This window comes from Epinephelus fuscoguttatus, linkage group LG11 (genome assembly GCF_011397635.1).
Source record: "Epinephelus fuscoguttatus linkage group LG11, E.fuscoguttatus.final_Chr_v1".
Classification (NCBI taxonomy): domain Eukaryota; kingdom Metazoa; phylum Chordata; class Actinopteri; order Perciformes; family Serranidae; genus Epinephelus; species Epinephelus fuscoguttatus.
In genome coordinates this window covers 31,751,786-31,779,479 of record NC_064762.1, presented here as the reverse complement: position 1 = coordinate 31,779,479, position 27,694 = coordinate 31,751,786, and the positions used below count along the sequence as shown (strand labels likewise).

Genomic DNA, 27,694 nt, shown 5'->3' with positions numbered 1-27,694 from the left:
TTGCCTAGGCGACACACCATCCACCATGCTCTCCACCTCCAGATGACAAAGTCAGATCATATACTACGTAGCTTTAGAAACCTTGATATGGTAGGTATGAAACGTGCAAATATAACCTATCTTCTGGTTCACAGCAAATTACAATGCCAACATTTTCTTCTACCAACTGGGCTGAATATATACTCAATTTGACTATTAATTAATTAATTAATTAATTAATGTAAAGGCAGAGGTATGGACTCGAGTCAGGCACGAGTCACAACTTTAATGACTTGAGACAAAATTTAAAAAAAATGGCAACTTGGCTTGGACAACAGCAATGACTCATGACTTTCTGACTCAAAAATACTTGATACCTTCCCCACAAAGATTAAACAGTATGTTGTTTAAAAAGTGTGTAAAGAATCAATTCATTTCCCTTCATTTCCTGATTCAACTACCATTAACACTATTCATTCCCAGCAAGCTGACCCTTTAAACCACTTTGTATGAGCCAGTCCAACAGCATCCAATCAAGTTGCAGAACAGAACCAAGAAAACTGTTATTACATTACTGAGCACCAGTTGGAAAAATTACACCAATAAAAATTTGGTTTGAGACTTGACTTGGGACTTGTGGGCAAAGACACAAGTCTTACTTGTGACTTGCAAAACAGTGACTTAGTCCCACCTCTGTGTAAAGGTACAAAAATACTTTTTTTTTTTTTTACCTTACTGGATTGAAGACACAAGCCTCATAAAAACCCTTCTGCACCCACACAGGTGTTTTCAGTTGTTCTGATTAGATCTCTGTGAAGGTTGAAGGTGGGCAGAGATCTGAGGGTAATTATGTTCAACAGGTGCACACCAAAGCTGACAACAGAGTCAGGGAGATGTCAGTCAATCAAGGAGAGGTCTGATCAGGTAAAAAGTGAAAACACCTGTGGGTAAACCATCTGGTGAGTAGAAGGTAGCTCTTCTACTGAGATAGTGGTTTTACTGTCTCTCTACATGTTATATTATATTGAAAGGTAAACAATTAAGGGATTGTTTAAAGTAGACAGAGGATGTAATATGACATGAGTATATGTCCTTGCATTCAAGGAGGTTTGACATGAATTAAGGACAGACTGAAGTATATTTGAGGGTGATCCAAGAGACTATGAAGTTCTAAGACTCCCCGTGCACATAATCAATCATTTCTATCATGCAATCAGTAAAAATAAAATCACATCTCCCCACTTTTCTTCCACTTATTCTTTTCTGATTGGGGACTAAAAGTCCTCAGAGGAGGATGTGAGTTTCTTTTTTTTGCTTTTCAGAGTATTGTCAGATTTTTATCCAATAGAAACAACCTCTCTGGTCCAGAACCGACTGCTGATTAAACCCAGATGTCGGCAGCTGCAAGTTCTAATGACTCATCTCTCTCTTGAAATATGGTAGCGCTGGTGCTGTGTAATTGTGACATTCTTGCATTGTTTGATGTCCATGAGAATGAGCGGAGTGGTCTGTAGTGCATGTGTTGACTCAGTGTACGGTACATGTGGTGCAGCTCTGCCCTGCTGACAGATGATGCATTGAAGGCCCAGTGTTTGGAGTTAAGAGCTCTGTGGAGGAAATATTTTGCCTCTGCAGTCGTGTTTATATTCTGACAGGATCTGATACACTCTCAGGGCTGAGCGATGAGCGCGCCGGTCCAGCGTGGTGGTTTTGATCTGTTCACTGTGGGATCCAAAACAATCCATCCCATTCTTACAGAGAAAGTGAGAGTTTCACGCTTTTGTTTTCCCAGCTTGGAATGCTACACAGCACAAGTTTGTGCTTTTCCAGAGTTTCTGTATAGATTGTCATGTTGGTCTGTTGGTTGGTCCACCACTTCAGTCCAGATTCACATATCTCAACAAATATTGGATGGACTGACATGAAATTTTATACAGACATTCATGTTCCAAGAGGATGAATCCCACGGACTTTGGTGAACCGCCGACTTTTCCTCCGGCACCACCAGCAGCTTCACATTTGTGGTTTTGAGTCAAATATCTTGACAACTTTTGAATGGTTTGCCATGAAATTTGGTTCAAACCTTCAAGTTTTTTTGATAAGTACTTTGGTTTCTGACCAAACACCTATAAGAGTAATCAACATTCCCATCAGCCTAATTAACAAATGTTAGCATGCATGCAGTACAGCTTCACAGAGCTGGTAGCATTTTTGTTTATGAACAGTTAGTCAATAAAATGTCCAAAAATCATACTCCAATTGTGAAAAATATCCATCACAAATTCCAAGAGCTCATGATGATGTTGGAAATACACTTGTTTTGTCCAACCAACAGCCCTAAAACCCAAGGATATTCAGTTTATATTGATTATAAAAGACAGGAGAGTAGACAATCCTCATATTTTCGAAGCTGAAACCACAGAATGACTTCAATCATCAATCACTTACAAAAATAGTTGATTTGTTTTTCTGTTGATCAGCCAGTCATTTAATCATTTCAGTGATATTCCCAATGAATGTGGTTTTTAATGTGTCCCAGTTGTATAGGCTTATAAAAGCTGATTCTTTGTTTTGTAAAGACGCACATGGCATCTCATATTTTTCAGATCTGTATCACATAATTTTGACAAAACATCAAGTTTCAACATTTTTTTCTTTGTTTAATGCCATGTGCATCTGTGCAAACACAGTCCAGTCAGCCAGAGTGCAAGGAATTACATTATGGGATAATAATGTAAATGTTGTATATGTACAGCCTTTATGTGACGACAATAACTTCCCCTCCTTAGAGGAAAGTAATCTCGGAGGTGCTAGGTGGATGCTGAGGTGGAAGTGTGGTTTATGAAATGCTATATAAACAGGAGCAGTGACAGTATAGCTTTACTGTGAGCGATATGGGCAGAACACTGACGGCTTGAAGTGAAATATCAGTATTTTCAACCTGAACCCTATTTTCCATGTTGTTGTATCTAGATGACTAATTGAAATACTTTCTGGAAACTGGTTCACTACCGAGAGAAAGCGCTGTAGGTGGAAACAGGCTGCAATATAAACACTGAGGGCAACTGGACACTGTCAGCGTACTTCCACTCACAGAGCTTGTTGTTGCCACTGACAGGCTAATAACAAGTGGCTTACAAAGGTTGTGTTGGATATACAGCATGTCAGAGTACAAGGCTTTTCTTCAGTTAGAATGAACTTTTAGTATCCAACTTTGATTTGTTTTGGGGTATTGCTGCACTCTAGTAGTCAAAAGCCCAGTTTCCACAGAGCTGTACGATACGGTTCAGTTCAATACACATTTTTTCCGTTTCCACTGTGAAAAATTGTGGATGGTACCATTGGAACAGTTCCGTACCATTCCCATTTTTGGTCACTCTTTGACATACACGTCTCATGCTGTCTCCAGCTCTGAGTGAAAGACAACCTGCAGGACATTGTGCACCGCGAGTGGAGGTCAGCTATAATAAGGCAGAATGTCAGAGGCCATAAAAAGCCAGAGGGCAGATAAATGCCGGCAGTATCGATTCCACCTGTTCCTATTGTTCACATTTGGGATGAATATTCTGGGCTCAGCTCGCTGTTTCTCTCACCTGGAAAGTTCAAGCTGTCCGTCACGGCAGGATCTTTGAAGTCATCGTTAAATGTTTATGCTTCCATCACTTTGATTTACTGTGCTCCCTTATCATGAGGCAGCACACCAGCTTTAGTATGCAGATTTATGGGAGGTCTTCATGTCGTGCTCCGGCAGTTCATTTCATCACAGTCTGACTGAAGTGAGGTTAATGTGCACAGTAAATGTACAGATGACTGTAAGATCATGGTTCACGGGAAACTCCACTGATTTTACACATCAGTGTGTCTCCAGGTGTTAGTGAGTACTGCTGCATGTGTTTTAGAAGGAGTGTAAAGCCTTTAGTGTCTCCAGAAGGAGCTGTGTCCTTAAGTGATGTCAGCTGAGTCAGCATTGGTTGAGTCTAAAGGCTGTCTGACGAGTAAAACAATCTGGGGGTGTAGGTGTAGAGTTAGAAAAAAGTGATCTTACAGGCCTCCATAGCCCGTTGCCTACCTCTGCTGCAAGATAGAGGCTTCAGGATAAATTAGGCGCTACTAGCATAACACACCACAATCTCTGACTGACCTGTTGGCATCTGAGTTGCATTGTGGGTAATGTAGGTACCAGTTTTTGACCAAAAAGATTTATGTGTGTAATAAAAAAATAATATCATGGGTTCTGCTGCATCGATTTTGATCCTTTTTTGAAATTTGCTATCCATTGTAATCACAACAGTGGCACAAAATTGCAATGCTAAATCGCTGGAGCACTCTTTAGATGATGCCTCAGGCACTAGGTTGGATACACTAGATGACTAGAATGACATGTACTGTAAGAGCTGCACCATGATTGCTTTCAACTTGCTTAGCAGTCAAGTAAAGGACAGAACAAAGTGAGACCATACCCTGGCTTCTTCTTCTGTGTATATAACACGTGTAATGTGTGCTGCAGGCGTGACATGTTGCTATAGACAATGGAACGTAATCCAAGAAGTGCAGTTTAAGTAATAGATCTGAGTGTTAAGGCTCACCAGATGCCTAAACACTGATGAGGAGTTTTTAAAAATACAAGACATGATCTTACAACTCTGGATTTCTGCCCCTCACATGACAGAATACTCTATTAGTGTGTGCTTGCACATATTTGATTGGCCGATACAGTGCATGTCTCGATGTTGTGGCATTTTGTTGCCGCAAAAGTTGGACCAATTAAAACTTTTTTTGCTGTTTGTTTATCCTGCATTGACACAACTTTTCTGCACCCCAAAAACAATTAAAACAACCAACATGACAGAAGAAACAAAAAGAAGAAACTCATGCTGTGTCTCAAATCACATATTTCCGTTAGTACATTTCCATATAGTATACTATGTGTACTCATTGGCGTAGTGTGTGAATTTCGACAGGGTAGTGTTGTCTCAAACCAAACATGGCTGTTGTGCACTTACCGGAAATGATGACCACAGATTAGCTAGTTAGCAAACTAGCATTAGCATTTGCGTTATTGTTCGCGGTACCAAATCATTACAGACTGCTAAATTAACCCAACAAACATACTGCTGGCTTATATCCGACAACAGTATAGTGGTGCTTAGTGCATAAAACACATGTATTTATAAAATGCAGTGACGTTCACGGTCGCACAGTCCTTGGCCGCCATTTCCAGTTTGAAAAGTGGTCCCTCCCCTTTCGCTACGTAGCCCAGATGGCGACCACTGAGGGTGAGAAGTGTCCATAGTTCAACACTCAACTTCTTGACCGTTTTGAGTGCACCATCCGGGTACTCATAGTGCACTGCATTTTTCCATACTTCTCAGTGTGAACGCATTTATGCACTCAGTGTAAGTACACTACGTGTAAGTACAGAAGTACGCAATTTGAGACACAGCATCAGACTGGAACTTTTTAATCAATGAAACAGTGAAACCAGCAGATCATGTTTGTGTTGTATAAAAGATAATGAATGTTGGAGAATCTCCTTGGATAGATCATAGTAAATGTCCCCATGGAAGAAGAGACAAACTCCAAATTTAACTTACGACATGATTCAACAAAATATTTAGTTCAGTCATTATTCAGTGGCTGTGTTCACATGCACAGTGAACAGTTCTCGGTTTATAGAATTAAATACAACCAACACGATGATCTCCACAGCTTTTTATTCTTGTATTAGTTTTGACAAGTTCAGAGCAGCAGGTTAAAGCTTGGTTCAACCTATTAAGCTTCTTAGAATGTTAAGAAAATCATCAGATGTCTGAAAATTTGTTCCTGAAGATAAGACATTAGATATTATGATCCAAACAGGTCCAAACATTGACACTGACAACAATATCCAGATCAAAGTCAAGACACACACAGATTTGCACAGGATCAAGATCACAGACAACCTCTGCAATTATTACAAATTACTAGAAGTCCCCAGGTAATATTAGTACAGTGCAAATAGAGCTTTTATCTTCTAAATGCTGGACCGTGTTCACCAGCTAGGCTCTGACTGTGTCTGTCTGCTGTTTGGTGCTGAGCAGGTAGTGTGCAGCGGGTTTATCGGAGCTTAGCATAAAACCAAAACTATGAGCTAAAAGAGGCTAAAGGTCTCTGTAGAGCTGCTAAGTCGGTGTTTTCCCATACATTCATTTATTGCCTACCACATATTCATTTTCAATTTTCAGAGCCCCTCTCTCACTTTCACAAACACATTTACAACTGACATGTCTCTCTCTTGTCTTTCTGACCTTCCTTACATGAAACTGGTTGCGTTCCCATAGAAACCATGCCACACAGGTCCCACTGACAGCTACAGTTGCTGTCAAGATGGTGATACAGAGCACTGAATTTGATGAATGTACAGTTAATCAGACCACAAATGAGACAAGAACTAGCAAGCGCACCCTGCAAATCCTTCGCCAGCGGCAGTGCTGGATCTAACCTGTACAAACAGATCACCCCACGCCCCACCACCACCACAAGCAAAATCTAATTCAATAGAAAACATTGCATACTACCCTTTTTGAATTTAATCTTTTCCAACAAGTCTGCTCATAACTGGTTGATTCAAAACTTCCATTGGTTCACTGCAGCATTATAGCACTTCACTCCTGAATCTGTCATTTTTGCGTGAGTCACTAAGCTAACTTTTTGTCAGATTACAGAGCCAACATAGAACAACACCCAGAACATGTAAGACATTTAACACCTTTAACATGATGTTTTCGGGTGACTAAAAACAATGCATAAAAAAAAAGTCACACAATGCATGTAAACACAGCTTCCACAAAGAGTTGAATCCATCTACAATGCTGAACTGACACTTGTTCATCTTCATTTACACACCGAAGATGATGATGATGATGGCGAGGAGGAGCAGAGCAGGTGTTAAATGGGTCATCTGGATGTTTTGGCTGCTGTTTAACATAATGCTGGTGCCATAATGATCTTCCTGTTTGCACTGACTGCAGTCGTCACCACAGTAGTAGCAGGTAGGCAGCTCGCCCCTCCACTCTGATGTATACATCCTCACCGTTCTCCGTCCTGGAGGATGGAAAGGTCAGAGGTCAGATATTCAACATGAGTCTGCCAACTTTTAAAAATCTGTTTCTGTTGGGTTTGCATGTCCTTTGTAAATGTTTTCTGACATTTACAAAGCCACTCTGTGTAAAATGTGTTGCTTCTAATGGGCACAAAATCATGTTTTGACTTTGCCTCTTAGGTTTGCGTGGGAAACACAATGTGACCAAATCATGGAGTCACAGATGGGAACAGTTGTTGACCAGTTAGTGGGGTGCTTGGAATTTCAGGCAAGCTTAAATTTGTCTGTAATTCAATTCAGTTCAGATTTTTATTGTCCCACAAGAGGAAATTCTTTCTGTAGTGAGGCAGTTTAAAAACAAAAACATCAAATATGAGACATAAACAGAGTAAAAACAACTGAAAGAAAAGTAAAAGTGTAAAAAAAAAAGTGTGATAAAATCAGTGAAAGGTGAAATAAAATGATTAAATAAATAAAAACTTGAACCTGTTACACCACAACAGCACAAAAAAGCATTGGTGGTAGTTGCATATAAAACAGCATAAAAAGTACAAGTTAAGATGATATTGATGTTAAACTTCTTACTTGGTTCATAATAATCATAGATGCAAACAGCTGCCTCCTGGACTTTGGCGACTTTATACTCCACCATCAGAGGAATCACTGCACACATCTCTTCTGTTGTCACCTGGAAACACATTTTATATTTTAGTCTTTCACCTCAGTCAGTCAGTCAGAGCACAGAGTGTCCATGATTGAGGATGTTTCAGTGGAGCTTACAGTGTCCAGGTACAGGATGACTTTCCCCGGCTCTGTCTCCACTTTCTTTATGACGCCGTAGGTCAGGTCGGCGTCCGGCAGCAGGCTGAAGCCGCTCAGCAGACCAACCTCCACGATGGCCATGCCTGTCGCATTCAGACCCAGAGCCTCTGACAGACTGCAGAACAACATGAAGTATTAAAATCTGTATTACATCAGTACAAAATATATTTAAAATTTTATTCACAAGTTACAATGAATGAACAAGAATTCATTTTTAATACACGTCCAAAAGAAGAAAGTTACAGAGTTAAGAGTTATAAGAAATACAAAATATTACTTTACAAACTTTATTTGTATAACGCGTTTTTTAAAAATATTATTTTATTGAATAATTTTATTAAGTTACTAGTATTATATATACAGTATAGTTGAACAAATTTTATTTGCATAAGAACTTAATTTCAGCATACAAACTTTAGTCATATAGCCACTCGTGACATTTTTTAAAATTCTTAAAAATCTATTTTAAATGGGCTTTTTTGTATTGTTTATTAGATTTTTTAAATATAAATCTAGTTGATAACGAATCGATCGTGAATAAAAAATGATTGAATTTCAGTAAAAAGGTTGTTTTCATTTGTATTTTTAATCTTTAATTTAGTTAATAAATTGCTCATAAATTAAAAATAAAATGTATTTAATTACAATATAGTAAACCGTTATTTTTAAATGAAAACTTTTTATTCTGTATTATTATTGTTATTATTTTTATTCATTATTAGTAAAATAAATATGAATATGATAATTACTTAATTTTGATGATCTTATTATTTCATTCTATGATAAACTTAATTTAAACTTATTAATTTAAAACATTACCTAAATAGATGTATTTTATTTAACATTTAGCTGATAATAAATTGCTGAGAAATAAACATAAAAAGTATTCAATTACATTCAAATTAACAGAAAATACTTAATGAAATTAACAATAATAAATATATTTAAAAAATAATTATTATTACAAATTTAAAATGTTTTGCATAAATATACCAGGAGCTTCATTTAACAGAGTAAAGAGTAAATATATTGTTATACATATAACATACATATAACATATTTAAAGTGAATTCTTTCATATCAGCATTTATTTTAAGTAAATTTTCAAAGTCAGTGGATTCTGTTGTTTTTATAGTTTATCTTGTTGACTTTACTGATTGTGTTTTATAATTTGTAAACAGGCATAATAAAGGTTTCCTAGATCTCACACATGTGCTGTTTATTATGTTGCTGATTCAGTTGCATCATGCCAACATAATGTGAGTAGACATAAACCTGCTCACCTGCTGCAGATGTACAGATGTTCTGAGTGTATTTCCGTGTCAAACAACTCGACGTACAAATGAAACGCCTCGTGTTGGTCGGCCTGTCGCCTCTTCCTCATCAGCTCATTTCTGATGTTGTAAAACACGTTCAGCTGAGGATGAAGAACAGGTGCGTTTACAGGAGGACGACCAGATTGTTTTCAACAAGGAACAAGCAGTTTAAAAGCTTCATGCAGGCTACAAGGGTTGTCATGTTGATGTGAGGGTTTATAAAGAGACCAGGTTAACTTACTGCATGATTATTCCATTTGGAAAAACCCATCACTGGATCACATTATTGCAGTGTTACAAGAAAAGACGTCAGAGGTCACTGTGGGTCAGACTGCAGCGATTGCTCAGGTACACATGTGGCTTATTCTTCCCCAGACAGATGGAGCATGAATAATATCAAACATAATAAGCCTCTGATTGGATAATGCTCTTTTCTTGCCTCAGGCTCATTTCCCAGGTATGCTACAGGTGTGTCCAGTTTTTGGTAACAAGAAAATGAAGTGTGGCAACGTCTGGGACAGCTCATGATGAGAGGTAATTTGCACTACTCTTTAGTCTCACATTTTACTCTGGCATTAATGTTATTATATATTCATGATTTTATGTTTTTGTTCATTTTGTTTTGTTGTATTTTCTAGATTTTGCAAAAAAATGTAATTCAATGTAACTAATAACCTGCTGCCATCATAGCATGATGATGATTTCATTAAGCCTGTGTTACAGTAGTGATATGTGTACTGATTAGCTAGCTACCAGTAATGAAATGAGAATTACAGACCCTGGGGTTTTCTAAAGGTGTCCAATTCTTCCATGTGATCACTGCAATCCACACTTTGCTCTGGTTTGTTTCCTTAAGGGAGTGTTAGACTTTTATTTCTGACATCAAATTTGTACCTTGTCGAAGGGAACAACTTACCATTGAGCAGCAAGGTCCTACAACTAATTTTGCTATTTTCCCAGAGTGTGTATTTCAGTTCAGGAGTACTAAAGTACAGCATTTCATAGGCTCTCATGCCGTAGTGGCTAGACCAGAAGTCTAAATAGAACAACGTCATTTCATAGTAACCAAAAGATGCCTTGAAACTGTCTATAGTCACTCCTGAGCTTTTTATATTTCGTCTGCATGCTTACACGATGGAAGCCGTGGACAGCCATGCGGTAAGAAATGAACTGAAAAACCTTTTCATTATTCACTGCTCTATCCAGCTCTTGCTGTATTTCCTCTCCACAGACGATGCATAGGAATGTCTACACCTCACTGATTGTTCAGAGAACAAGATTGCGTGCCAACATTTTCAGAACAAAAAAGGAACACAGTGGAGTGTTTACAGTCTCTGTCGCAATCAATATGACATTTAAAAATGGCAGGTTTGTGAATTGTCAAGCGACAATTCTCTCTTGACCATCAGTGGGGTGCAGTGTTTATAGTACCACCTTTTAATATTGGATCCATGGATATATAAAGAGAACTGGATACAGCGTCGAAGCTGGGCCTGTGGATAGACGTCAAAAAGCTTGATTTCCGTTGTATGAAATTTCACAGATCTTCTGCATTGTTGGGCCCATAGGGCAAGCACACTAGAGACTTACGGCAGCTCAGCAGCTACCTTACGATTTAGTCCTCCTCTAACTTTAATGGGATAAAATTATTTAATCGTGCAGCCCCTCTAAACATTTGAAATGTTACTGGACTGATTGGATCAAATCCTGATTATAAAATGAATCATTTCACGGTGGTTGTGGTGCTAAAAAAAAAAAAGTATCCACTGACGTTTACAGACATTTCTTTCCCTATGTAAGTTTATACGAGAAAGTCATTTTGGGCCCCACGGCATCACGTGTTGGGGTGATTAAAAAATGGGACGGAATGGAATGGTTTTATTGGTACCATCCACAACTAACAACAGAAACACAAAAATAACCCTGTAACGTGTAACAAACTGAACTGAAGCAGACTGCTTGGTGGAAACGCGGCTTTAGTCATACATAATAGTTTGAACCTTTCTGTTGTAGTACCTGAAACAGGGCGAGCCCATGACCTTCTGCAGTCACCTGCAGGCTCAACTCCTCCTCTGGTTCAATCTGAAAGGAACGACATGAGACAAATTTCAGCCTCCAGGTTACTGTGGTCCACATTAACCAGATTTACAGGTAATAATGTACTTTTTACTGTACTATTTAATGCTCAGCAGTATAATATAAATTGTCTCTGCACGAACAAGCTATATATGTATCCCATAAATATTCAAATGAATTGACTTTGTTCCAATTTGACTTTTGAGAAAAATACAGCCATGTTTCATTTTAAGGGCTCACAAGGCAAAAAAGTTTGGGAACTACTGTCACCATGTAGCCACACCTTTTTAATTTTAATGACCCCATTATGTTTTTTTCAGTACAAAAATCAGGACAACTTTATCAGATTTAGCTCCACTGTTGATCTGACTCAAAGAACAGCTGAGTCATCACCATGTTCTTTGATAAGGGGACTAAAAAATGTTTCATATCATTTATACATCTGCATCACCTCCCGATGACCTGAGTTCACATTGGTTATTGATAGTCCACAGATGCTGAATCATAACCGCACACACTGATCAGCTTTTATCTATGATAAATGTGCACAGTGTGTCAGTGTACCTGCTGGCTCTGGTGAAGCAGGTAGTTGTCCTGGTGGATGTGGAAGGAGGCGACGGTGGTTGAAGCATCTGTGTTCACTCTGATGTTGAGATCAGGGTCCTGAGAGCTGCCAAGAGCAGCGAATGAGGCCAAGGCCTGCAGAGCCACGACTGTGTCCTGGGAGAGGAAAAACGATTCATACATCTGCTCCAAAATATCCCGTTACAGTTCAGTCGCTGATGGACCTCTGCTTTGATATTCTGTGCAGACTTCCTGTTTACAGCTGGGTAGGTTTGTGTGTTCATATCTGCCCTTTTGCATATGTCTGTGCATCTGTTTTTGTAGACAAATTGAGTCATTTTTGGTTAACAAAGCCTGAGAAAACCTTGCTGTGCTGTATTCAGTGTGCTGTATTTAAAGCCACTGACACAATATTTACCATATATCTTTTTTGTTTCCGTGTGTGTGTGTGTGTGTGTGTGTGTGTGTCATGTGTGCTATGGGGTTAATTGTCCTTAGTCACCACATGCCCAGACGGCCACAGTATCCTTCTGATGTGACACAAACCACAGACTTCTGCTGCTGAAGTTACACAGAAGGGAATTTCTGCATTTAAATGAATCCAGTTTGACCAATAAAACAACAAGCAAATCCCATAAAAAGACCAAAACCAACAATCTGTTAGTCTCTCAAATGTTCTGACTTCCTCTTGGGCTCTCAGCTCCAAGCTCATTGGTTCTTACTGAAGACATAAATGTTTAAAAACACAAAAACATACTTTTATGTTTAAAAAAGGCTTGGTGCTTTCTTTTTTAAACGAACAGAAGGAAATAGTGCATTTGTTGGGGGACTATTTTCAGCAGTGGATTAATCCACATTTGGTGCTTTAATGAGTATTTTAAGCAGCAGGACGGTTTGTGGATCAAAACAAACTACAGTGTGTGTGTTCATGGTAATGAAGGAACATGTCGCCCAGTGCAACAGTGTTACTCACTGATGTGTTTTTAATAGTATGTGGACAACAGTGGAACTCTATGGCACAGAGGAAGAAGATAAATCAGGCTTTCATACACACACAATACTTGTTCGTGGATATATTCACTGTTGGTTTTGATGTTTTCCTGACATTAAGTATCTCACCTGAGTGCTCCCATATCCTCCAAAGGAGTTCCGCTGTTGGCTGAGCCACTTTGTGAGGATGAGGCCCTCTGCGATGTAATCCAGTTTGTGTTGAACGAGCAGCAGATAAGCCGCCATCTCAATGTCCGCAGAGCGAGGCTGCCACGATGACGACAGGCCGTTGTCCGCGGAGGACCACATCGGCACGCCATCTACTCACAGAGGAGAGTCAGAGGAAATACAGCATAAATATAATTTATTTGACATATCATAAAAGAGAGGCAAATCATTTCGTACTTTTTACTCCATGACATTGATTTGATAACTTTCATTACTTTGCAGATTCAGATTAATGTTAGAAAATATAATCAACAAATAAATTATAATATAATATAGATATATTATGTTAGAATTTTATGTTATGTCACGTCGTTACATTACGTCGTTACGTTACGTTACGTTACGTTACATTATGTCGTTACATTATGTCGTTACATTGTGTCATTACGTTACGACATTACGTTGTTACATTGCGTTGTTACATTACGTTGTTACGTTACATTACATTAAGTTATGTCATGTTGTTCTCTGGGGGAAACCGACAAACTGACCCGCAGTATAAAAAAAGGAATTAAAATGAGCTCTACCTTTACAAGCTGTAACATTAAAGTGGTGAACGCAATGGTGCATCAATAATGACAATCCAATAATATTATGTACAATATACTTAAATAGGTCATTCTGCATAATGAGCACTTTTACATTTTGTTAAGTATTTCCAAAAGCAGGACTTTAAAGGGAAATTTTGGTTTATTTCAACCCGTCTCCTATCGTCCTAAATTTGGTTCAAGTCACTAGTGACATACAGATAATAGTTAGCATGTTAGCCGTTAGCCTAGATACAGCCGTAGCGTCAGACCTGTTAAAACATAAGTGAACGGGCATCCCTTCAAGTGCAAAGTTAGCCCACTAAACAAGCTTTTTTTCCACAAAGACCGCCTCATATCGTTAGGATAAATGTCAGAGAACATATAGAAAACGACATGTAAACGTGTTGTCTTACCTTACCAGTGTGGTGCCATGTTTGTTTACAATTTAGCTCTGCTTTCCAAAGCGCGGCCGAAATATCGCAAGAACAAGCAGCAATCTCATAGCGTGCCTGAACAAGCAACAACAGCGGGAAGGCAGAACCGGACGGTCGCCTGAATGGAGGACGAGGAGTGAGTGAGGCGCAACAGGTAACATTAGAGGATGAGAGAGGAGGAATGGCTGCCATAAGGCTGCAAAGCTCTGGAGATTGGTGGTGTACCTGTGAATGCTGTGCCCCAGTGCCCACAGAAGAGGAATGCCTCTGTTGCAAGGAATGGGACCGGTTGCAGCCTTATTTTCAAGGTCTGGATGTGACTGAGGACGACACACCTCCACCTGGAGTAACGTTAGTATCCAGCTGGGCTTTATCTAGAGCTGGCGAGATATATTTCGGCTGTGCTTTGGAAAGCAGAGCTAGAGGGATAAACAAACACGGCAGCACACCGGTAAGGTAAGACAAGACGTTTACATGTCGTTTTCTATATGTTCTCTGACATTTATCCTAACGATATGAGGCGGTCTTTGTGGAGAAAAAGCTTGTTTAGTGGACTAACTTTGCACTTGAAGTATGCCCGTTCACTTACATTTTAACAGGTCTGACGCTACGGCTGTATCTAGGCTGACGGCTAACATGCTAACTATTATCTGTACGTCACTAGTCACTTGAACCAAATTTAGGACGATAGGAGACGGGTTGAAATAAACCGAAATTTCCCTTTAACTTATAACAGAGCAGCAGAGAAGACTGTCTAGGGTGCCAAAAGTACTAGGTCTGGCACTGAACCTCTCAAAATAAATGTAGTGGAGTAAAAGGTACAATAATTCCCTGTGAGATGTAGTAGAGTAGAATTATAAAGGAGCAGAAAATGTAAATTACCTACAAAATGTAAGGAATTACAGCACTGAAAATGTATTTAGTTACTTTCCACCAATGATGATTAATTTGGTTCTCCAAACTACGCAAAAACCCTCTCATAGAATGCTCCAGGGATGACGTTCTTCTGTAGGCCAACACGCAAGTTAGCATCTTCGTGGTTACCTGGTCAAAAAGTCTATGGGATTTTACCATTGAATTTTGGATTACTGCTGAAAATAAGTTCTGTGGCAAACATTTATGATGCTTACACATTTTTTTCAGCAGTATGTAGTCTCATTTAGCCGTTTAAGTGACTGCCTTTTGTAAAGACACATAAAAGCTTCAAAATTCACGAGGGTTAGTTGGGGTAGTTACTGATGTAATTTATGTCATAGAACAAAATGTAAAGGTCACTTCAGCATGTGTTAACTTAACACCTTATTTCAGGCATCTAACCAAAAAACAATTCAAAAAAACCCACTGACTTTGAGACGACGGAACCAGGTGTGGTAAAATGCTAGCTCATTTACAGGTTTTAGGACTCATTCCTGGGGCACTCTATTTCACACACACATATTGTCATCGTACCTCTCATCTCAGCTCGTCCAATCAGCTCGCTGAGTGCTGTGTCAGCATTGGAGCTGCTGGACAGAGCCAGAGCGTAGGTGAGCAAGCTGAGGCTGTAGTTACTAGAAACACCGAGAGCCAGACGGGTCTCCAGGAACATCCGGGCTGCAGACACCTGGCTGCCATACTGAGTCTGACACACAGAGAACATCTTTGAGCCTGAAAATGTTTTTATTCTCTATCCCATCTGCGGACACATTAGTTTGTCCAGCTTTCACTCCTCATGTTCCTACAGGCCGCTCACTAAGATCAAACTTTAGTGATCCCTGTGGGGTAAACAGACATCCACCAAATTAAGAGCCAAAATGAAGTCAAACATTCTTTTCTTTCATCTTCTTTCATGCTGTCAAAGAGTGCCAAAAACAAACAAACAAACAATAAAAACAATTTGTCCTCTGTAAATAAAAGTGCATTCTGGGTAAACAAATTGCCCGCTGTGTCTTGTCTGAGAAAGTTTTCTCAGATGTTTTATTGTTGCTACACATGAACATGACATGTTGGCCATAATTGGCTATTAGCAGATTTTAGCTTCAGATCAGGTTACTTAAAAATGTGAATGAGTTACTTAAATTGGCTTAATACATATGTTTTCTACATTTCTACCTGTTCCCACTTGAATCAATCAGGAAAGAAAACTCCACAAATGTATCTTCTATTAGAGTGGCGAGACTGCGAGACCCATGTTACTGACCAAACACTAAGCTATCAGTGATGGCTCTCAGAATGTGCAGCGATTTAACACTTCATATAACAAAGTATACAGTATATAGACAAAGAAAGACTGATTGATTTATTGACTGTCACCTGGATGTCATTGTCTTCCAGCAGGGCGATGAGGACATAGGCTGTGAGGGAGACGGGGCCATCCAGGCCTCCTTGGAGCTCGGTGTGGATGACTCGACCAGGCTCCTTGAATCTCCCATCAGTCCCCTGCTGGGCTCCTAACCAGGCCGCCGCACTCTGCAGCACGTGGGTGTCGATGTTGATGAACTGTCGTGCCTGCAGGAAACACCTCAGCACGAACGCAGTGAGCCTGCAGAGATGGAGTTTCCTTTATCAGTGTTTCTGAGGAGCATTCTGTTCCTGCTACATGTATGAACTACTTTATAACACACCAGGTGCTTCCAGATGAGTCCCGGTCTCCGAACGCACTGAAGGAGCCGTCTACTCTCTGATAGGACATCTCTCGCTCAAAACCTAGAGAGAAGGACACCAGAGATTTTACAGCACTCAGGTCGTCTTCTGGGCTCTTGTGGGTATGTGCACAAATATTTTTTACATGGATACGGAAGTCAAATCAAAATGATAAAAATGGAGACAAAAAATAAACAAATTTACTCCCAGCTGGAATGATGTAGAGGAAAGACGGGGGAAAGAGAGCTGTCGGTTAATTTGTCAGTTTAGCCCTTTAAGCAGTAAGTATTTCTAAAGCCCCTTTTCCACTGCGCAAAAAACCTGTTAACACTCGCTAACATTTGTCTTTTTAATGTAATGGAAATGGAAAGAAACTGGCAAGATGCAATGATGCGCCACCACGAGATACCAACTGTCTCTGCACAAGCGCTCCTCGAACATAATTCCAAATCAGTCTGCACCGAGTTTGAAAGAAAGACTGAAATAGTAAGAGATATATAAAAAGAAGTAACCACCACAAAGTTTTCACTGGCCTCCATGCTGCTTTCTACTGCTTACTAACCTGTTTTCTGGCCTGTTTGTGATGTTGAATGTGAAAGACCAAAAAAACACAACCAAACAAATAAAAAAAGACACACACACAGAAAGGCATACTCGTTTGCTGCAGAGTCGTTTACACAGCACTGGCAACACTACTGGCAATGGGAAAGGAGTCTATAACCCCATTTTTAGCAGGTTTACCCGTGCTTAAAAAAAACACATACACGCTAATTTTGGTGGAAAAGGAGTGTAATCAAAACTGCTGTAGACAACAGATCACAATTGTGTACATGTTCTAAATATTAAAGGAGACTTCTCCCCTGTGTGCCACACCCCAAAATTTATATCCTTTGATTCTCTCATTTGTTGGTTAAGGAGGTTACTATATGTTTCCCTTGTCCATACATGTGGATTCCAGTCTACCTGGTTTCCCCTTGACCTGGGAACTAGACAAAGTTGTTCCCCTTTTCCCCTCTTATTTGCCCTAGCTATTGAACCCTTGCCTATCTGGTTGTGTCAAGAGGAAAAGTTAATAGTCCATGTGGAGAGCAAAAGAAGTGAAAAATATTGGCTAAAAAGGTGAGAAAAATGTAAGACTTTGCCATGTATGTTTGCTTGTATACTCCATAATGTTCTTTGAAAAAAACAAACAAACAAAATAACAAATATATTGCCCAAAATCTGATTACTTTACTCAATAGAGTGTTCTTGATGTTAGTGCAGTGATATTCTGTGTCATTTTTGAGGTGCTAGATATACACACATTAATCTATAGAAACTCGAAACAACAGACACATTGCGAAGAAGAAGTGGCATTATTGACAGAAAAACAACTGCATGTTAAAGGGAAATTTTGGTTTATTTCAACCCGTCTTCTATCATCCTAAATTTGTTTCAAGTCACTAGTGACATAGAAATAATAATTAGCATGTTAGCCGTTAGCCTAGATACAGCCGTAGCGTCAGACCTGTTAAAATGTCCTTATTTATTTGAGCCAGAATACACTGGTGAAGAGCTTCGTGAAATTGAAGAATGGAGGAGGAGAGAGAGAGAGAGGCAGAACAGGTAGAGGACGACAGAGGAGGAATGGCTGCTGGAAGGCTTTAGCTCTGGAGATTGGTGGTATAACGTTACCTGTGAATGCTGTACCCCAGTGCCCACAGAAGAGTAATACCTCTGTTGCAAGAAATGGGACCAGTTGCAGCCTTAGCTAAATGGTAAACAACACCAGTAAGGTAAGACAACACATTTACATGTTGTTTTCTATATGTTCTCTGACATTTATCATAACTATATGAGGTGGTCTTTGTGGAGAAAAAGCTTGTTTAGTGGACTAACTTTGCACTTGAAAGGATGCCCGTTCAATTACGTTTTAACAGATCTGACGCTACAGCTGTATCTAGGCTAACGGCTAACATGCTAATTATTATTTCTATGTCACTAGTGACTTGAAACAAATTTAGGACGATAGGAGACAGGTTGAAATAAACCGAAATTTCCCTTTAAGATGGATGTTTCTTGAATTTTAAAGTGAGATTTAGTTATAGAAAACAAGTGTTCTGAAAAGTACTGATATATTCACATTTCACTGACTGAATGAAGTTCAGCTGCTTTGAAATTTATTTTACTTTGGCTGCAAAAATAACGTTGAATTGTTTAATTTTAGTACAAACACTTTTGGTGGTTGTGAAAATGTGGCTTGATCTTCTCAGAGCTGGTTATCAGTTATGAATATGTTAGTGTGACATAATGTCTTCTGTTTACCTTCCATCATGTGCTCTATGGCTCTGCCTGTGGTCTCCTGGTCCGCCTGACCCACAGCACTCAGATACTGGAGGACATAGATGTTTGGTGCGAAGTTGATCATGTTCTGTTCCCCACAACCATAAGGCAGTTTGATCAGAGACTCCAGGCCAGTGATGGACGGGCCAAGGATGTCACCTTCATCACCATGGAAACCAGACAAATCAGACATGAGGAAAAAGAGTTAATGTTTACTGAAACAACATAAATATTTAGACTTCTGTTTTAGTCTCTTTTTTTCAGTCTAAGCAAAGAAGTCCCCCATGTGTTTGTCATTCCATTTGTGAGGCTTATCAAAATCACATTAGGGTAACGTCAAGTAAACATTTGGTGAGGCTACATTTCTGAAATGTCACCTGCACACCTAAACACAGCACAAAGCCAGTTTTAACTCCAAGCTGATGTCACTCCTGTGTGAAGTCATGTTTCCACTGATCAAATGAACTACAACCAGCTGCTTCATCACAAGTTTCCTCCTCACTGCTGACATAACACGTAACCTTTAACATCACTAAAATGCTGATTCTCACTGTTGTTAAAATATCTTCCATGTTCAACACCTGAGTGTACAGCAAAGTGTGACCTCAGCAGGCTGCAGCTTGTGTTGTACGTGTGTGTTTCATGTCGAACATCTGCACCTTGTTACATGGAATAGTAACACTTTAAACTTCATGCAAAGCTCGCAGTTTGAACATGTGTGTCCACAAAACATGCAGGAACTACTCTACTTATTATGTTGTTTAGCACATGTGTGTCTAATGTATGGAAGACGCTGGAGTCCATTTGTGTGATGAAATGCGGGTCTGTGTCATCTGTCCAGTTTTATGTCCGTCACAGCTTCAACAACATTCATTCTCAATTATTCATTTTCTGTAACCGCTTATCCTATTAGGGGTCACAGGGGGGCTGGAGCCTATCCCAGCTGACACTGGGCAAGAGGCGGAGTACACTTTGGATAGGTCGCAAGACTATCGCAGGGCTGACATGTAGAGACAGACAACCATTCATGCTCACATTCACACCTACGGCCAATTTAGAGTCACCAATTAACCTTCATGTATTTGGATTGTGGGAGGAAACCAGAGCACCCAGAGAAAACTCACACTGACACGGGGAGAACATGCAAACTCCACACAGAAGGTTTGAACCCTCTACCCCAGGAACCCTCTTGCTGTGAGGCGACAATGCTAACCACTGCACTACCTTGTTGCTGCATTAACGACAAAGTAACATAAATATATATTTATTACCTGCAACTGGATTCATTTTATCTGGATCACTAGTTTTCATCTCTTGCTGTATCAGTTGTCAAAATGATGTCACATTAAACCACCTTAAAAGTAGCCACATGAGTTACTGATGCAGCAGAAGACATTACGTTTACATTATTCTGTGCAATTGTGTTAAAAACCATAAACCATAACTCTTTAATTGTTTGCTTTCTAAAATGATGAAAAATTGAACTTGCCATTAAAATGACTTTGCTCTAAAAAAAACCCCTTTATTTCTAAATATTAAAGATGGCTCACAGTACTTCACTTAAAATTTAAAAAAATGTATCTATTACCTTTCATTTAATCTATTTAATTTACTTAACATAAACATAGCAAATTCCATCGACCTCGCTCGCGTCGGCATTAAAGTGATACTTTGCCGACTTTCAACCAGGTCTGTGTCACCGCAGTATAGGAAGTGTGTACAGATGAATGGTGTCAAGGAATCCTTTGTGCTTCCAGCTCCTGGAGCTCCCCTCCACACTAGTTGAAATCTACCGACAGGGTTGGGGAGTAGCTAACTGACTAACTATGGAATACAAGTAATTAAGTTATTGTTTACATTAGTGGTATTCTAAATACAGTTACTGTCTTTAAAAAGAGATGACATGAAATGAAGCATTTTTTTTCTTCTGGGGGAATTCTGCATACGACACAGGCTGGGAGCTCTGGTAGCTGGCAGCATAGGGGGAGCCTAGACACTGTTCATCTGTGCACACTCACCATACTGCAGTGACACAGACCTGGTTGAAAATCGGTTAAGTATTCCTTTATTAAATGATTGATAAAGCAACTGGGTAAACTGCAAATCAAATTGAGCATTAAAGCATAGTTAAGCATTAAGTGTTATTAATTTACAGGAATCAGCCTGAGATCTGTGGTGATCTGAGCCTGACTCTGTTTCCTATCAGGTCATGACTCAAGTCTTTTCGGTGTGTTTACATACCGATGGCCGTCACCGAAGCTCTCTCGCTGCCCTCCACAACATCTGGTGGGAAGGTGAACGTGACTTCTTTGGAAAGGCTCCACTGCGATGGAGAAACCTCAAACAGCAGCGAAGTGGAGAACGACTGCTCGAGTCCTTCAGCCTGCAAAATCGACAGCCATGAAAAATGAACACACAACACATAAACAAAGGTCATGAGTAATATTTCTGGGAAAGGCAGCGCTGTAAAACAAGATCAAGATTTCTTATGTTACAGTGGAGCAGCAGATGAGGGGTGGTTACATCAGAGGAGTTTGTTTTGGAGCTGCAGCAGGTTGACTGACGCTCTGATAAACATAATCTGACAGCTTCAACTCTCACTGCCGATGATGTTTTCAGTTGAGCAAGACGCTGAACCTCTGACTTCTCACTTTACTTCTTACTTCACTTTCAGTTAAATGCTTCAGGTTTCATGCAAATGGAAACACTAATCCAGTGGTTCTCAATCTTGGGGTTAAAGCCCCCATTAAGTATGAAGTAACCTCTAGATAAACAAGTTAGGACAGAAGGAGAGGAAATATGATACTGCTACGCAATGTCTGACTTTTCTGAAATCTTTGCACCTATTTTATGAACCTGTTTACTTTTTGGCACTGTGTTCATTTTGGATTTCCATTAATATTTTGTCATTTACTTGCAGTCTATATATTTTGCACTTTTCCGACTTGCACTGCAACTGCTGCATAATTTCTGTCAGAATAATGTCAAGTTCCAACATATGTTATTATATGGCATATGAAACGAGGGAGTTTGGGGGTCCTTCAGCAGAAGATTTTGAGCGTCAAACACATACTGTCTTGCATTCGGGTAATTTTTTTGTCCACCAATTTGTGCACTGTCTCCATCAATTCGTGGTGTCAGTATCTTTAATTTTGTTCCTCTTTCTCCTGAAATGTTTTGTTCTAAATATTGAGGGGGATGTGTCCTCTGTGCCCTGTGTACAATCTTTTGTTGTCTGCAGCAGCCGGCTTCACTTACTGGTGTCTACAGAAGTTATAGTTGTTGACACATACATTAGAGGGGAGTACCACCTATATTAACAATTCCACTATATTATTTCCGTGGCCAAGCAAAGTTAAATCAATAAACACCAGCTACTCTCACTCAGAGCCAGAAAGCAGAGAAGAAAGTCTCAAATGTATGATGTCATAGGGTATAAAATCTGGAGCTGCTCCATAAGCAATGAATGGGAACCTGATTTTGTGGACCCACAGAATATTTTTTATACCCAAATTATCTGTATTCTACTGTAGAATTCTCAGCTCTGAAACAGAAAATGTACACATACACTCAGAACATTCCCCAGGGTTCGCTTGTCATCTATAACATCTTTCACCATTCATTATGGAGTAGCACCCGATTTTATACCCTATGACATCATAAATTTGAGTTTTAGAACACTTTTAGATTTGGGAGAGAGATGTTTATTTTTACTAATATTTTTGGATTGTCTCAGACCACAGCGATAACATGTACAGATTTTGAAAATGGTTGTAGTTCCCTTTTCATAAACACTTACATCTGCTCACAACTACATTATACACCCATCAGCCAAAATATCAAAACAACTGGCTGGTGAAGTGAACACCATTCATCACCTTGTTCCAATGCAATGTTCTGCTGGGAAAACTTAGGTCCTGACATTCCTGTGGATGCCACTTGATGCACTCGACCCACCCAAATCCCCCGCCTCTTGGCAACAGCACTCCCTGATGGCAGTGCCCCTCCCCCTCAGCAGGACAATGCACCATGCCCCACCACAAAACTGCTCTGGAATGGTCCAAGGAACATGAAAGGAGCTCAAGGCATCGACCTATCCTCCAGATTCACCAGATACCAACCTTATTAAACATTTGTGGGGGATGCTGGTACCCCAGAGGTACCCCTGATCCACAGTGGGGCCTCCTTGATCAGACTTGGCTCTGACCTGTCAGGGCATCAACACAGGACCTCTGCATGTGTCCTGTGGTGTCTAACTCCAGGGCATTGGCGGTAAGTCCTGTGGGTTGTGAGGTGGGGTACCAGCACATCCCATGGAAGCTTGATCAGATTGGAATCTGGGGAAGTTAGAGGCTCTTTGTCACATTCCTCTTGAGCAATTTTTATGGTGTGGCATGGTGCATTGTCTTGCTGGGGGGGTACTTCCATCAGGGATTTTCTGTTGCCATAGGGGTGTGCTTGGTCTACAGTGCTGTTTGGGTGGGTGGAGGGTGTCAGGACCAAAGGTTTCCCAGCAGAACATTGCATTGTATCAAACTGATCAATGATAGGATTGATCATTTCACTTTACCAGACAGTGGTTTTAATGTTCTAACTGATCATGTAGTTTATAATAAGCCATTTAGGAAATGTTTATTTGCTGCTTATAAATGCTGTTAAAGTAAATTACATGTCAATAAGACAATGTTTTGGAAAGCTGTAACATATCTTTACTGTAAAATTCACTGTATTAACCATCAAATGTTCCTAAATTGCTCTCAGTCCTCCAATTTTTGAACCCCTTCATTGCAGCTACATTTAAACCTCCCTGGTTCTGACTTTCCCTTTGTGGTTTTCTTATGGTACCTTGACAAGCACTGTCGTGCTGACATAGTCAGACGCCACAGTCGACATGGCTTTCACAGAGATGGGGATCTCTCCAAGGACTCGTGGCCTGATGGGAACAAGGACAGACGCTCCAGCCTGACTCCCCACAGACGTATAACGAACACTGGGTGTGGAGAGCTCCTCACTGTCAGGGAAGACAAACTCAAAGGTGTCGCTCTCTGCAACAATGACCATGACCTGAAAACAAAGAACAGAAGAACAATCCACCCAGATCACATTAAATAGAGGTCTGACAGTACAAAAAGTGTGGGAGGGAAAAAAGAAGCCTGTTGTTGTAACCAAATATCAAATTAAAAAACTAATTCTAGCTCTCTCAGGAGTCAGTGAGCCCTTTTTTTTTATACAGCTTTTATGTGTTGGTGGATTTAAAGATCAAAGAATACCTGTGGGACGTCTTTATTGTCATTGTCAGAGCTTAAGCTGTAATTTGATAAGTTTATGGATGTTTTGATACTTTTTTGCCACCATGACATCTGTCACTATACAGCTGCAACGTGGGAGTTATTTAAGGCATCCTGGAAGCAAAGGTCCTGTTTATTGTCTACATATACAATGTTAGGTGACTGACAGCTGGCGCACTTTGAAGCTTAATGGACTTGAAACCCTCATGGTTGACTGATTAGTCCAGAAGACAGACAGCTGCATTCAAAAATACCTTTTTTTATGAAAACTCAATTAACACAGTAACTATAGCTGTGTTTTGTCCACCCAGTTGCCAGAAAAAATGTTGGCATTGTACATTTCTGAAAACAACATTCCATTTACAGGCTATTATGTAGAAGCTATGTTGAAACTTAACATTTAGCGGTTTTATGGTTAACATGGTTAGGTCTAGGCACTAAAACTACTTGGTTATGGTTACAAAAAGATCATGTTTTGGCTCAAATTAAAAAAACCCATGAACCCATTTTTGGGGGGGCGCAATCCCAGCTGGAAAACCTGTGATGTCTTGTTAAAAAACAACTACTTATTGTTCCATTATCCCTGCTGAAAACACAACAACATGTCGCCAAAAAAACACCTATGTTTGAGGGCTGACATTGGAAAAACAGCAATGACTCAATAAATAATGATGTGTCTGGTTGTTTGTTAGTCTGGAATAGTGGTCTGCGGTGGTCTACAGCTTAGCAGGCATCCTACCTAGATGACACGCCATCAACCATCCCATCCACCTCCCTATGACAAAGTCAGCCCATGTAAGACACTTTAAGAATGCTGGTATGATTTCTATGAACATTCTAATGTATCATATTCATGTTTTGCATAAATGTACAATAACAACATTTTCATTGACAACTGGAATGTTTTTTTCCCAACGACAGCAACAAAGCACTCTGATATTGTTGAAGCTCTGATTTGTATCTCTGATTGGCTTTTTCTCTTCATAGCAACAGCAGCTGAGGATCATGGGTATCACAGAAGTATATTTAGAATCATCCACCATAACAAACTGAGGGGAAAAAACAATTCATTGAGCCCAGTTCAGACCAAAGATTCATGACAAGACACTTGCAATGTGCCTGTCTGCAATGTTCCAAAAACCTGCCAGTGTACACCAGTGTGACTACACGAGACAGTGTATCAACTCCATAGTGACGCTCTATACTTTTGTTATGATTTATGGCTTTTCAGGCTTTTCTTGTAGCTGAATATAATTTGTAGCTTCTTGAAGTAAGAGTGAGGACAGAGATACAGTATAGTGAGATACTTGCTACAGTTGCATTTGTAGTAGTGAAGAAACCACAGAAATATAATAAACAAAAGCTTCAGATGGACTGTAGTCATAATAAATGTGTCACAATAATTTAAGGGCCAATTAATCAGTCAATGAGTAAGTGTGTGTGACATGCGCACATACAGTGAGCAGCACCAGCAACCATGCCCTGATGTAGGGCTGTTTTGTTGTTTTGACTTGGTCAGTGGAGTTTGCTACAAGCTGATTGGCTGTTGAAACAGCTGACATACCGTACATTCTAAAACTAGCTGCTGGTGATTTGACAAGCTGAGTCACAGGTGATCTTATTGGAATCTTTAGTCTGTGCTGGGCTTTACATATGAAGCTCATCTTTCAAGTCTGCTTGAGGAGTGCAATACCAGAAAGTAGATTTTACATGCGGTGTCACTTTTTACTACTTTTACAAACGCTATCTGGCTCTGTGCAGGTGGAGGTGTTGTGGACCGCTAATCGTAAATGGTCAAAACAAAGAGACACACTGACTCCTGATTGATCCAGTCTTAATCATTTGCCATTTACAACATTAAATCCTGTGTGAAAATTAAGCTTTTTGGATACCATCCTCTGCAATCTAGCCTAGCTGTGTGAGGAGCAGCAGACTGACCTCTAGGTCCTCTGAGAGGTAGTTGAACAGAATGACCTCCAGCAGCAGCTCCTCTCCACGGATGATGTAGGGAGGCAGATTCAAGGACAGGAAGAAATCCTGGAAGGCTGTGAGCTGCAGGGACATCACATGGAAAATTTATACTGTCTTATCAGGCGTCAATACCATTAACAGGACAATATACGAAGCTTATACTAACAGATAAAAACAGTACAAATACCAGTATAATTCCTGCATTTTCTTTAAATCAAAGGAGAGAAGACTAAAATAATACTGAAACAACAATTACTTCTGCAGGCTCCTCTATGATGCCCAGGCCCAGATTCTCTGACATGACAAAGGCAGTGGCCGTCCAGGTTGTGATGCTGTCTGGCACAGTGAGAGTTATTTCTGTTGTGTCTGAATTTCTGTGAAAAAAGGCAAGACAATGCGATTTAAAAACTACTATATAGACCTCATATGAAATATCAGTTATGTCTGTAGTGCACTTTAAATTAAATAATACGTGTTGTGCTTACAACATCAAAATGGTGACCAAGAAAAAGTGCTGCTTTTGTCATTTGTTTATTGCCCCCAAAACAGTTAAATGCAACTGGCAAAGTGTGTCATGAGATTTGCTGCATGCTGTTTGGCTTTATTTAAAATAATTAGCTTTAATTTCATCATAGTATGTAGTAACAATTTACCATTTGGGTCCATTGATATGTAATATCTCCAATTTTCTCACTTTACTGTATAGTGCCAGTTGTAAAAATTACTGTAGATGTTTTAATAGATTTAACAATAATAATAAATAATACTGAGTTTATGTTTTTGTGACCTCATTGTTTGCTTGTTGAGCTATAAAACAATAAAAAGTGGTATCATCTGCATACAGATGTAGTTTGCAGTCACTTACTCACTTAGTGTAAATAAAGTAAAAACATACTGACTTAAAGAAGGATAGGTTTAGCTACTTGACTGCTTGATTGTTTGATTGTTTGTCTTCTTTGTCCCACCTCAGCTTGACCCAAGTGTTTTCCTCTTTACCCAAATCTGAAGCCTTGTTTCATTGTTAACGGCATACTATGCAGGATTTTCCTGAAAAAAAAAAAAAAAATAGACCCATACAAAACTAATCCCCCTCAACTGTCACATATGACCCATGAAAAGTGTGTGCTAGTGAGCACTAAAGAAGAGGATAAGGTTGAAGAGTGATGGATTCTGCTCCTTCTTCTGTCTCACATGTAGGAGAAGTTCAGCTTATTTAGCTTGCTAAAGTATCGGCTTTTCCATTACAACAAATAACATTCCTACAGAGGTAACTTTGTCAAGCAGTGTATGCACAAGCAGTGTTGGGAGGAGGGGCCAAGTTTAAGTATGTGATTTGAAACAGTAAAAGGTAATTCCTTTATAGTATATATTTAACTTTTAAAGCAAAGTAATCAAAAAGTGGTGTTTCAACCTCACCTAAAACTAAAGAGAAACAGAAAAGTCACCATTTTTTTTTGTTTTCTACAATTGT

At 39.6% G+C, this 27,694-nt stretch overlaps 1 protein-coding gene across 1 annotated transcript in view; it reads right to left on the bottom strand.

The window, feature by feature from the left end:
* Nucleotides 1-6,152: 6,152 nt before the first annotated feature.
* cd109 (CD109 molecule) overlaps nt 6,153-27,694 on the bottom strand; it is a 37,638-nt gene continuing 16,096 nt past the window's right edge. Inside the window, exons 19-33 of the mRNA XM_049590993.1 lie at nt 26,480-26,597; nt 26,191-26,304; nt 23,810-24,028; nt 21,206-21,347; nt 18,947-19,123; nt 16,624-16,705; nt 16,313-16,541; nt 15,470-15,641; nt 12,958-13,148; nt 11,839-11,994; nt 11,215-11,280; nt 9,166-9,299; nt 7,841-7,997; nt 7,646-7,748; nt 6,153-7,062 (exon numbers count right to left, since the gene is read on the bottom strand). Of these exons, the coding sequence (XP_049446950.1) occupies nt 6,857-7,062; nt 7,646-7,748; nt 7,841-7,997; nt 9,166-9,299; nt 11,215-11,280; nt 11,839-11,994; nt 12,958-13,148; nt 15,470-15,641; nt 16,313-16,541; nt 16,624-16,705; nt 18,947-19,123; nt 21,206-21,347; nt 23,810-24,028; nt 26,191-26,304; nt 26,480-26,597 (2,266 nt within the window). The 3' untranslated portion in view covers nt 6,153-6,856. The remainder of the gene's footprint in view (nt 7,063-7,645; nt 7,749-7,840; nt 7,998-9,165; nt 9,300-11,214; nt 11,281-11,838; nt 11,995-12,957; nt 13,149-15,469; nt 15,642-16,312; nt 16,542-16,623; nt 16,706-18,946; nt 19,124-21,205; nt 21,348-23,809; nt 24,029-26,190; nt 26,305-26,479; nt 26,598-27,694) is intronic.